This window comes from Dipodomys ordii, unplaced genomic scaffold (assembly GCF_000151885.1).
Source record: "Dipodomys ordii isolate 6190 unplaced genomic scaffold, Dord_2.0 Scaffold81, whole genome shotgun sequence".
Taxonomy (NCBI): Eukaryota; Metazoa; Chordata; class Mammalia; order Rodentia; family Heteromyidae; genus Dipodomys; species Dipodomys ordii.
Window position 1 is genome coordinate 4,145,501 of NW_012267297.1, and position 13,281 is coordinate 4,158,781.

At 45.0% G+C, this 13,281-nt stretch overlaps 1 protein-coding gene across 1 annotated transcript in view; it reads right to left on the minus strand.

Annotated features, from left to right (window-relative positions):
• Sox5 (SRY (sex determining region Y)-box 5) overlaps positions 1 to 13,281 on the minus strand; it is a 710,484-nt gene that overhangs the window by 78,049 nt on the left and 619,154 nt on the right. Inside the window, exons 14-15 of the mRNA XM_013025067.1 lie at positions 9,014 to 9,122; positions 6,611 to 6,784 (exon numbers count right to left, since the gene is read on the minus strand). Coding sequence (XP_012880521.1) covers positions 6,611 to 6,784; positions 9,014 to 9,122 — 283 coding nt within the window. The remainder of the gene's footprint in view (positions 1 to 6,610; positions 6,785 to 9,013; positions 9,123 to 13,281) is intronic.

Genomic DNA, 13,281 nt, shown 5'->3' on the forward strand with positions numbered 1-13,281 from the left:
GCCACGCCCCTGCCTCCCCGCCCCGCCCACAGCCCCGCCCGAGGGGAGAGGCCAACCCGCCAGGTGTGGCTTCAACCTCCAGAGGTCTGGACGGCTGTGGGTGGGGGACAGGGGAGAGGCGGAGGCTGGACGGCTGTGGGTGGGGGACAGGGGAGAGGCGGCCGGCCCACAGGTCCACCCGGATCTGGACAGTGCCCGACCTGCAGTCGCAGGACCCGAAGGGGAGCCAGAGCCAGACCTCCCTGAGCACCTGCCTTTCTTGTCTCCATGAGGACACTGATTCGAATCCCGAGCTGGCCTCAGGGCTAATCGTCAGCCATAAAGACTAGACTATGCGTTAATGATGACACAAATCGACTCTCCTCCTCTTCTGCTCACCATTACTTTTGGTCTGGGTCCCACTGGTCTTGAGGAAAGCCAGCCTCCAGCTTAATTAAGCATAGCTGATCATCGGAGGTGTAGCAGAGCAGTGCGGCGTAGCCACAGAAAGAACAGAATGACAGAAAGAAGAGAGATGGAGGAAACGATGGCTAATTTAAAGGCTGGATTCAAGATGGTCCTGTAGAGGAAGTGCTGGTACGTATGCCAGTGGTCAGCTTAACTTGGCTCACAGGTGCAGAGAGCCAGAACCCTCCTGGCAGAAGAGAAGGCAGGGGAGGTACCCAGCACACAAGTTCTCCACACGCAGGGGCCTTCCCGCCTGGGGCTCCCACGAGAAGCAGGCCCTGCACTCTAGACCATAAAGTCCTGGGCCACAATGCAATTCTTTTCTGAGTAGTTTAGTCCTCAGTCTCATGGAGCCGAACAAGTCCCATTGCTACTGCCCCCGTCCTGAGTCATCTAAGTCAGGACCGCTTCCTGGCTCAACCGCTAACTCCAGACTTCACATGCAAAGAGCTAACCATGAGTGAGTCTTGGTGAATCTTCAAACATACACAGTCATCTTTCCTAAAGCCTGAAGTCAAGGTTGGAAGGGAGGGGGGTATCTCTGTCCCTCCAATGATCCTGTTGGAACCAATATTGGTATGCACAGTGATCTGCATTCCACAGACACTTATGTATAAATATGAATTATATGATCAATATTAATGATCATGATTATATTATGAATACTAATTATATGTAAACATGTTTCCTCAGTCTAGCTAGATAACACGAGTCTACTCTATTTACCCCAGAAACTGAGGTGGTAGTTTCAGTCATTAGGATTCATTTTTCTTTCTCTGATGTTGTTTATACGGTATGGTTCGGTGCTCAGCCAGTGAGCTCAGCCATCAAACTTTTTACATCTAATCTCATCATTTGACCAAGGCCATCTCTGGAGTTACTTGCATGTGACTTTGCTCTTCTCAGGGCCCATATAAATGTAGATAAAGTTAAAATCCTTGAGTTAGGTCAACTCTTTTCATGGTACTTCCTGCCAGCATGTGTACTGGTGTTCTGAACCTCTAACAGGGAGTTTAAAAAAGGCAAACTTACCAGAAATAACTTCCTGGTAAAAGAGGAATACACTGAAAAATGGATCAAAGGTTGTTGACTTAACATAAAATCTACTATTTTTATTCCAATGGAAGGAAGAAATCAGCATGTGTAGCCGAAATAGGAATCACTAAAGCTTTTTCCCTAAAGCTAACTAACTGTCTGGAAGTTCTCAAAGACTCAGTTTCCCTAAGGAAAAGGACACTGAAGTGACCTGAGTTGGGATACAAGAACCGTTTCTGTATGTCCTACTAAGTGCTGTATTGTCCTACTAGATGCATAACACTGCATCGGTGATCGGATATACAGAAGCAAAGGGGAGAGTCGCGGCTCCTGTCTCCTTGGGTGTAGACTGGGCCGGGAAACACACATTGGATAGTTCATTGCAGGATCGATTAATTATGTCTGTGAGAGGCGCAGGAAAGCAAGCCATGTGTAACACGGAGGCCAGCCCAAGGCCAGGCACTGGCAGCTGACTTGTCATCCTAGCTGCTCGGGAGGCTGAGATCTGAGGATCCCAATTTGAAGCCAGCCCCGGCAGACAAATCCAAGAAGCCAGAATCTCTTAATGAGCCAGCAGAAAAGCCAGGGGTGAGGAAGGGATTTGAGTGGTAGAGCACCAGCCTTGAGTGAAAATGGCAAGGTAGAACGAAAGGCCCCGAGTTCAAGCCCCAGTACCAGCACACACCCCCCCAAAAAAGGTAAAAACTCAAACTTCTGTAAATCCACAAAAATGTCTCCTCAGGAGGGTCAGAAAGAAGACAGCATGCTACAAGGGACGGTGTGGGGAGGGGTTGGAGGAGCTTACAGCTGATCCAAGACTCTGCTGAGCAAAAGCCACAGGCAGGTAACACAAGGAAACGGTGTAATATAGTGATAGTATATAATATCTACATATGTCATATGTATTATATATATATAGGAGGAAACATACATGTTTCCTCGGTTTAGCTAAATGATTCTATACTATTTATTCCAGAAACATAGGTTATGGCTATATATATGACAAAATATATTGTCATATATCTGATGTATCATATATATTATATATATATAATACCACAACTTAGGGTATGGTACATATTATACATATATAATATACACACACACACACACATATATATATATATATATATATATATATATATGTTTTTAAGTTGTTTTCCAACTCTATCAAGGTTTCTTGCTTTCTTTTTTCTTTTTTAAAAACTGGAGCTTGAACTCAGGTCCTGGGCGCTGTCCTTGAGCTTCTTTTGCTCAAGGCTGGCGCTCTACCACTTTGAGCCATAGCTCCATTCATAGTTTTCTGGTGGTTTTATTGTTGTTGGTGGTGGTCGTGGGGCTTGAACTCTGGGCCTGGGCACTGTCCCTCATCTCTTCAGCTCAAGGCTAGCGCTCTACCATTTGAGCCACAGCACCACTTCTGGCTTTTTCTGTGTATGTGGTGCTGAGGAATCGAACCCAGGGCCTCATGCATGTGAGGTGAGCACTCTACCACTGAGCCACCTGCCCAGCCCAGTTTTCTGGTGTTTTGTAGGAGATAAGACTTTCCTGCCTGGGCTGGCATGAAGATCACCATGATCTTCAGGTCTCAGTCTCCTGAGTGGTTAGGATTATAGGCGTGAGCCTCTATAGTGCCTGGCTTGATAATACACTTCTCTCAGAGTATCACAGAGTACTAAAATGAGTCCTCTCCTGTGTTTTAAAATGGAGTCATAAAATACGTGTGTGTGTGTGTGTGTGTGTTCGTTTTGAGACCAGATCTCACTGTGTAGGTCCAGGTTGGCCTCAAACTCTCAATCCTGTAGCCTCAGCCTCTCTAGTTCTGTGACTACAAGTATGTACCACCAAGCTGGGCCTTCTAAATTTTCCAGCTTAGAAATAAGGTAGCCTAAGAGCTGATGGGGACAAAATGGCTAACTCCTCCATTCTATGATATCCCAGAAGAGGGCTTCAGGTGGGTAGCACATCTTCATTTTCTTTTCTAAAGATGACTGAGAATTAGGATAAGTGATTGACAGGTTCATTTGGGGTTTGGATGGCTTTGAAGTTCTGACAGCTTTCGGCTACAGCTGCAGTAAAATTCGCCCAAATACACACAACTTAGGAATGCTGGGAGATTTGTTTTTTTGGCTACATCCAAAGTGGAGCGCATCCCTAGTTCTTTCCAGAGGCTGCCATTCGAGCCGGGCACCGGTGGCTCACGCCTGTTATCCTAGTTACCAAGGAGGCCGAGATCTGAGGATTGTGGTTCAAAGCCAGCCCACGCAGGAAAGTCTGCCGACTCTGATCTCCCATGAACCACTAGAAAACCAGAAATGGTGCTGTGGCTCAAAGTGGTAAAGCACCAGCCTTGAGCGAAAGAAGTCAGAGGCAGCATCCAGGCCCTGAGTTCAAGTCCCAGGTTTGACAAAAAAGAAGAAAGAAGGCTACTATTTAAATGGCAAGAAAACAAAGAGTGGAGGACAGCTGGACATGCCTCCTGGTTCACCAAAGGGGGAAAAAACTCATTCCTTTTCTGATGCTCAAAATAAGGAAAAGTACTCTCCTCTCTCTTCCCTTCTAAGCCAGGGGGGGTCGGAGTGGGGAGCCTGAGCAGGCTGACGCTGTCATCTCCGTGGGGTAGGTAATGAATTTGCACGTTTTACACCGACTACTGTACAGCTAATCAGAAAAAGATGTTACCCCGTTCCCTGATCTCGTGCCAAACAGTAAAAGGTGATTCTTTATGTTAACAATTTCAGCAGAATGGCTTATTAAAACCAGATTTTAGGGTATTATAAAATGTCAACTCGGATCCCCAGAGACTGTGTAAAATGTCAGCGCGGCTCAGGCGCCTGTTTTAAGCAGAATGAATTAGCAGCATGCAGGCGAAGGTTCTTATCCAAAACTATCAGGAAGGAGGAAACACCCCGCGCTTGCTTTGTGCTTTCCTCTGAAGTGGCCCATTTAGAATGATCTCGTGGATATTTGAAGATCGCTTATTTCTTTTAAAACTAGGACTGACTCTTAGGGTCCCAACCCCCATACCAAGTGTTTAATTTTTTTTTTTTTTGCCAAACATAAACGCTCTATCTTGAATCACGAGGATGGAACCAAGCAGTCTTTTCTCTCCTGAAGTCTCAGCGACCCACTCTCACACACTCATTCTTCTAGTCTCTCCTTCAGATCGGCCGCCTGTTTGCCTCCTTTCTGAACGTATCATCTCACACCCTCCAGGCTGGCACTTCTTTGAGGGGACTTTCGGGTAAAGTGTCAGAAGTTGACTACCAGTTTTGTCTGAATAAACTGTGTCTTCAACTAATAGAAAGACGGCTGCTTTGGGAAATCACGGTAGTTTTAGATTTCACCAGATCCAGGAATCACTTCATAACACATACAAAAAGCTTACACAAAATAGTCTAAGCTTTTCTAGAAGTTTTCCAAACAAAACAAGGTATATATGTGTGTATATATATATTATATATATAATATATTATATATATATATATTTAAATGCTGGTACTGGGGCCTGAAGTCAGGCTCTGGTTGCTGTCCGTGAACTTTTTTTTTTTTTTTTTTGCACAAGGCTAGCACCTTTCCACTTCTGGCTATTTGGGGGTTAATTGGAGATAAGAATCTTGTGGACTTTTTTATGAGGAAGAGGAAATACAGTTACACAGAAAGCAATCAGAGAAGGCAAAATTGCAAAAGTATGCATCTCCTATCAGCCGGATTTTCAACTTTGCCTACGTACATATTTTACAACATAGATGTTCACGGTTTCTCAGTAGGCCTAAAGCACCACATTATCTTATTGTTGGAGAAAATCTTCGTACACTGCTCTCAAGGTCATTTCAAAGGAGACTATTGGAATACAAGTTTCAGTGGCTCATGGATTTGTTTTGATCACATTTACAAACACAAGAACAAATTTAAAAAAATGTATTACTGTGTCTGGAAGCACTTTTAGATGGTCTATTTCTTAATTCAGAAAGAGATGCCATTTTCCTAAAGCTTTAATAACTTCAATATAATTTGTTGCTTATTTATGAAAGCTATCCTTTATTAATTTATTTCCTAAATTATCTTTAAGCTGTTTTACACAGGGGTTTCAATTCAACATGGCAGGGTGAGCACAGCACGTCTTCATCCATGTTACCCCTTCCACAGTTCTCCTCCATCTCTTCCCACCCCAACATGTCTGCTCAGTTTTCCTAGATAACACTTTCTATTCTACTTTTATCCATTTGCTCTTGGAGGACAAACCACGAAAATCTGCCTCGGGCACCCAGTATCTGCCCACCCTGCATTGTGAAGATGAAGAGGATGATGGTGATGGTGGTGGAGATGAAGAGGTCCATGGAAACTTTGTTCCTTTCTCCTGGGATGGAGACTGACTACGTAACAAATCCCTGATAACCAGGCCCTTGCTCCCCACCCGCCTTTTCTGCGTGCTTGAGGGTCTGTATTTGTTTTCTGGTTCAGCTCATTATTAAAATGATGAAGGATGACCAGTGTGTACATTAAAATATGCTCTACACCTTATGCTCAGGCTCTAAACTGACTTCTAATGATAGTGGGGGTGTACACCCCTCTGTACGCACACCTATGATGAACCCACACAAACCCCTCCATCTTGTGGCATACGGGATGGAAAGAGCGCCAGGAGTACTAGAAGAGCAGCAGCAACCTCCAGAGTCCACAGAGAGAAAGAACAGAGACAGCCAACCAAAATACCGGGTGGTTCATCCAAAAGCAACTAATTTCTCCTCAGTCATCACTGAAAATATTTGTAGATTTTAAAAAGGAGAGAGAATACTGAACGTGGAGAGGTGGCTTGAGTGGTACAGTGCCAGATCTGGGAGAAAAGAAAAGAAAAAAGAAAAGGGACAGCACCCAGGCCCTGTGTTCAAGAGCCCAGCACCGGCACTAACGTCAGAGGGGGGCAGGAAGGCTGTGATGATCAGCCAGCCTAGCTGGCTATGGAAGTGAGGCCAGGTTCTTGGTGCACTGGGGTACTTTCCCCACCAGCAGGGTCCGTGGTGGTGGTTAGGTGGGGGGCAGTGGAGGGGGGTCGGCAGAGGGGGCGAGCTGCCTGTGTCCCCGGCTGCAGAGAGCCGCCCCCCCATCGCCCGTCGTGGCTTCTTACCTAGGATCTTGCTGATGTTGGAGTTGTGCATGTCAGGAAAGGCCTGCAGGATCTTCCTGCGCTCATCTTTTGCCCACACCATGAAGGCATTCATGGGACGCTTGATGTGGGGTTCGTTGCTGCCACGACCCCTCGACTCCCGGTAAATTCTTGACTCTGAGACTCCCGCACTCCCTACGCAATGGGAGAAAACAGACATGGCCTGTCAGTCAGCAGGAATGCTCACAGCTCACACCAGCTCTCTCCCTTCTCTCCCTTGCCTGTTCTTTCTTAATTTTTCTTTTGGCCTATTAAAATATTTGAAAACAACAAGTTGTTCTGAGCTTGGGACTTCCAGTTCTTAAGACAGATGCTTGTTTTTGAAGGTTTTTTTTTTTTCCCCCTTGATCAGCCTTGTGGTGGTAAATGTTATATTTGTATTTCTAATTTTAAAAGTTTTTCCTTTTGTTCCATTTTTTTCCATTTCATTTCAAGAGCTCACAAGAAACATACATACGATGTATAGGATATGTTTGATATTATAGGTATAATATATGTGCTTGTGAGTTCTTGAAATCAAATATATAGATATATATATAGATATATATATATACGTGATTTTTGATGCAATTTCAAAAGATACTAGTAGATAAACAGGCATGCAAAAATGTAAAAAATGTAAATAAATTAACTGAACTGTGAAATGTTCATCCTTGTGGCAGAATGGATTAATTAAGGTGAGTATATGTCTTTTCTACTTAGTGACGGTCAGAGCATAAACAACATAAAGAACCTAAAGAAAAATGTGATAGAATTATGACTGTGGAACTACAGTATGAGTACTTTAATGTGATTAGCTCCTCTTTGAAGTAACCTGCTAATATATGCATGAAGCATATTGTTTCAATCAGGGTAGTCCTTCCCCCCCCCCCAAAAAAAATAAGTCTATGACAATTATAAGGGAAAGCACAATGAATCATTGTTACTATGGCTTCCTTAAGGATCTTACTGTCCTTTCGCTGGGCGCTGCTGGCTCACGCCTGCCCTCCTAGCTAGTCGGGAGGCTGTGATCTGAGGATCACGGTTCAAAGCCAGCCCGGGCATTCTATCTAGTTCTCACCGTCTCTCAGTCATAATACACATCCTTTAGTCTGACAAAGGGCAGGAATTAATTTACATCCAAAATGGTTACATTTAACAAACGCCAGCCACACGCTCTGGGGCGTTGGAACGCTGACCCCGCTGGGGTACGTGTATTTTACCATGCTCACACATGTCAGCGTTTACGGAATGTGCCATTACCACATCATTGTCTCTCTTATTGACAAGCATTAGTGTGCATCGATGGCACCAGCTTTCTAAAATGGGTTTGTAACTAGCGGATGATCCAGCCGCAGGTCTGCTTTTCCTTCTTCCTACACCTTGTAGTGCCAGCAGGACCCTAAAAGGCCCATTTGTGGCTTCCTCTAATCTGAACAAGCGCTTTTCTATGTATGTAGGCCAGGTTGCTTCTAGCCTGGTGAATGGAAAGGAAACACGCACGTATCAGATGGCAAACAAAAGCAGATTGTTTTTAGCGATCCTTTTGAATCAAGTTCAGTGTGGGCACTCAGGACACTGACAGGGAAAAGCATGGGTGCCCCAGGATGGTGCACATCCCCCAAGCCACTGGATAGCCAAGGTGGTGTAGCTGGAGGGGCTTCCGTGTCTGGATGCAGTCTAGCTACCAGGAGCTTTGCTTTTTTAACCGGAGCAAAGTTGAGGGGTAGGCCTCTAAAGGAATGTGAAATACATGGACACCCCCGATACCAGAGAAAGATTTCCCAGGCAGGAGTGCTGTCTTTGTATTGCTCCTCTGCTGTTCTATGATAAGCACAGCGGTGATCGATTGGCTGTGGGTTTGCAAGATGCAAAGACGGCACATGGCCTGAGCTACTGTGCTTGATTCTGCCGAAGCCCCGCCGGGTTATGGGCAGCGTGTGTGTGTCTCTGACGGAGGAGAGAGGACATGGAATTTGTCCTCTAAGTCAGGGAAACTGAGAAATGAGCCCGTAGACTCCCCCCTTTCTGAACAGCTGGTCTAGGGTACAAGCAGGAAGGCCATGCAGAGAGGACTGAAAGCCTTTGTTTTTGAATGACATCCTCTTGAATCTAATCTGTAGCTTTCGCACTCAGAACCTAATGGCTTTGCATAAACAATGAAAAAGAAATAAAAAATGATACCCAGCCCTCGGGGGTCCATCGGCTTATCTGCACAGTATGTCCCCGTTTGGGAGAGGAATTAATGAAGGTGGACAGGAACTGCTCCCACTGTAATGATCGGGCATCGCGTGACCAAGCCGTGTACCTGATGTAGCTTTCAGGGCACTCTACCCCCCGCACCCAACGTGATAACCACAGAGGTACAAGGAATCGCCAACGAACCATCGGAATCTCCGCTCATATTGAAATCCATGATTGTATGGCTAAATTTCCCTTCTTCGCTCTGTTTGGCTGCCAGCTGCTGGGTGAGGCTCTCCAGCGTGGTTTTCTCCTTTCAAAGAAGAGAAACGTAAAATGAGAACCTGGAAGCGGTAAGCAGTCAAAGACATTTCATCCCCCCCCGGGCGTCTCTCACAGGTGAGCTTCTGGAAGGAAGGAGCGAGGCTAACAGATTCACCTTGGCCTGTTCAGCACATTACACTGAGATAACTACAGTAAGGAAATCAAGAGCAAGAGTTTTGTTTCTTTTTTTTCTTTTTTTGCAGGAACTCTGATTCTCAGAAGCCCCTGCAAATCTTGGCATTTGAGTTTGATACGCCTAAAAGAAGATGTGCTGAGGATCCCAAGTCACTAAAGAGACACAGGATGTTCACAGGAGCGACCTGCTTTGTGTCTGGAAGGCTGTTTGATTTGTAGCTAGACAGATGAATATGGCAAGGGTCCTTGGGTACGTCTCCCAGTAGTCAGGTGACCAGATGAGAAACAGAATTCACACTGGCGCACTCTGGTTACCATTACTGTAAATGCCATTTGCATTTCTCACGTGCAGGTAATGAAGTCATGTAAATAGGCATTGCTAATTGATTGTACTTCTCTCTGTACATCCACACGGTGAGTGCCTGCTACTTGGACCACAATTTGGCGTGCATTTGCTAAACCTAAATAGTCAGTTGGCGGATTATGAGAGATAAAGCACGTACCCAGATTGTATATTCAAAGACAGCCAATCATTGGAACACAGGTGGTATGTGATCTGAACTCACAAACTAAACTATAGGCCCAATGCCAGGGACTCAGGCCTATAATCCTGGCTACTCAAGACGCTGAATTCTGAGGATCATGGTTCAAAGCCAGCCTCGGCAGGAAAGTCTGTGAGACTCTGATCTCCAGTTAAGTACCAAAAAGCCCAGAAGCAGAGCTGTGGCTCAAATGGTAGAGAGCTAGCCTTGAGCACAAAAGCTCAGGGACAAAACCCAGGCCCTGAATTTCTTTAAAAAACAAACAAGTGAACCAAAAACATCTATTGGATCTTGTGATATTTGCTTAAGTTTCTTTAGAAATATCCTCCAAATTTTCCAAGGACCATAACCACAACATCTACTTGTGAATCATATGCACACAATAAAATGTTCACAATAAAACATTCACAGAAAATCATCAACTATGTAAGATGATTGCATTACAGGTAACACAATGTTTTTGCAAAGCACCAACAGGCTATTGAAATGTTTGTGATTTCAACCTTACAAAACCGCTGACAGTACTAGAACGTACGGTACCAATTAGGTTAAACAATTTTCTTGAGTCCACGAAACTCCTACATTCTTTTCCTCAAACTCTGTACACGATTTAATAGAAAAAATGCATTTTTAATTGTCAATCAATAGGTAAGGGAATAAGGAAACAAAGCAGCAGATAGTATTTATTTTTAGAGGATTAGGTGGCCGCCAAGTTGGAAATGAGATATACAATTAAAAAGATGGAACTGTGAGGGGATGGGGTGGACAAGTGTCTCCATTGGTTACAGAATTTGCCTGGTGAGTGCAAAAGCCCTGAGTTCAAGCCCAGGACTGATGCTAAATAAATAAGTAGATAGATAGATGGATAGATAGATGGATGGATGGATGGATGGATGGATGGATGGATGGATGGATGGAATGGATGGATGGATGGATGGATGGATGGATGGATGGATGGAATGGATGGATAGACAGACAGACAGACAGATAGAGCTTGACCCAATTTGTTTTGAGTATGGAATTGGCGTTTTTAGCTTTCTACATTCTGGAATTCTTTTCCGGAGTGGCTGCTGTCTATATTCAGAATAGCTCAGGAGCTACAAAGGACCACTAGCTTAACAGACTCTCTTTACAGTAAATGGAGCTGTTCAAAATAAAAGACAGTTACGTTGTGTGCGCGTGTGCGCGCACACACGTGCATGCACACGCGCGCACACACACACACACACACAGCATCAAGACTTCCCTGTGCTTTCCTCAGAGAATGGAGGAGGCATTAACCCACAGGCACTGCTGTTGCTGTGAATGACTTGGCCTTGTTTTGCAGTACCAGGCCTTGAACTCTGGTCACTCTAACTCCTGGGTGATTTCCTACTGGTTAGTTCTGACATAAAGTCTCTCCTCCTGCCCAGGTGAGCACCTTGTATGAGATGCATCTATGGTTGGAAAATAGTCCAGGACTTCCCTGGCCTGCTCTTCATTGAGAAAGCTGACCCCTGAACTTTTACGGCTCTGGCTTGGTTCCAAACCCCTGACCGGAAGAATCTCAGACTCCCCAGAAGCCAGGATTACAGGTGGGAGCTCCAACACCTGCCCCATGGCACCACTCAGGATTTGAATGAACAGCGTTACAGGAAAAGAACGCTACATTGTCTTTTTCTAGAGACTGTTCCATTCTGGTGAGCAAAGATGTCCAAGAAGAAATAGCAAAATGTAGGTCAGGAAGGAGAGAAAAGGAAGGGAATGCTCAGACTCTTCTCAGGTTCTGAGTTCAGATCTTATTGGCACGTGACTATGATGCTTAAATCTGCAGAGGATGCACAAGAGATGCAGCACTTCTTTATTTAATTTGATCTTACCATCAGTGGCCTCTGATTGCATCTAAGTGTCTCTGAAGTACGCAGAGTACTAAGATTCACTTAGCCATAGCAAAGTGCAGTTTGCCAGTCTTCTCAAGAGAATGACTGCAGGGGAGAGTACACATCAGCGTGGTGGGGAAATGCACAGCTAACTGTAGACTGAAGAGAGATGTGGTCAGGAAAAGAGAGGCAGAGAGAGACAGAGGCAGGGATGGAGACCGAATGCGAGCAATCGAGAAGGACTGACATGCCCTTAACTCACATCTTGTTAGGATGTAAATCTAAATAGCGACAACATCGTATTTTAGAAACCGTAGCGGATGATGAACTCAGAAGACAAAAGGATTTGCATGAGGGGGGGAGATAATAATTCCTATCAACGTGGACCCTCCAGTTCAGTTTTGTAGAGTTGGTAGGTTTCGAGGTAGACATAAATTCAGTATAATCATGGAGGCACTCAAAAATTCCTTCCCCTCCATTCATTCATGTGTGTGTGTGTGTGTGTGTGTGTGTGTGTGTGTGTGTGTGTGTGTGTGTGTGCAGGTACTGGGGCTTGAACTTGACTTGGTACTTTTACATACCAGGCGCTAGTGGCTCACACCTGTCATCCTATCTAATCGGAAGGGAGAGATCTGAGGATCGTGGTTCAAAGCCAGCCAGGCCAGGAAAGTCCATGAAACCCTAATATCCAATAAACTACCAGAAAACTGGAAATGGTGCTGTGGCTCAAGTGGTAGAGCATTGGCTCGAGCTGAACAGCTGAGAGATAGTGCCCAGGCCCAGAGTTCAAGCCCCATGACCAACCAAATTAAAAAAAAAAAGACTCTTACAATAGACTGGCAGCATTAACACTCAACCATTTGAGATTTTGCTCTTTGGTTGAACTATTTCATCTTGCAAAAGCCTCTTTTCAAAACCACAGACACTCCTGGGAAGGAGAATATTTTGATTCTATAATTCTCCTAATTAGATATCTCTAAATCAGAAGCCACTGCAAGCTAATAATGGCAGGAGGTACTCAGAGAAGAAAGGAGTTAACAGGGAAGATGAAGAAAATAGCACATGACAAAGTTTGGGGAGACAGAAATAAATGTTAAGGGGTCCAGTCTTGGTTTTAACTGGGTCTGCTTAAAAAAAAATCTCTTTAGTTAAGAATTTGTTCGGATAGATGACACTACATACCTTTTGTTGTTGTTTTGGTACCAGACTTGGAGCTTTAATCAAGACCTGGGCGCTGTCCCTGACCTTTTTCACTCAAGGCTAACGCTCTATCACTTGAGCCACAGCTCCAGTTCTCATAGGCTTTCCTGCTCAGGCTGGCTTTGAACCATGATTCTCACATCTCAGCCTTCTGCGTACTTAGGATTACAGCTGTGAGCCTTAGGCACCCAGCTTCAAACCTTGATTTTGTTGTTGTTGTTGGTGGTGGTGGTGGTCATGGGGCTTGAACTCTGGGCCTGGGCGCTGTCCCTGTGCTGTGCTCAAGGCGAGTGCTCTACCACTTGAGCCACAGCGCCACTTCCAGTTTTCTAGTGGTTTATTGGAGATAAGAGTCTCATGGACTTTCCTGCCCAGGCTGGCTTTGAACTGTGATCCTCAGATCTCAGCCTCC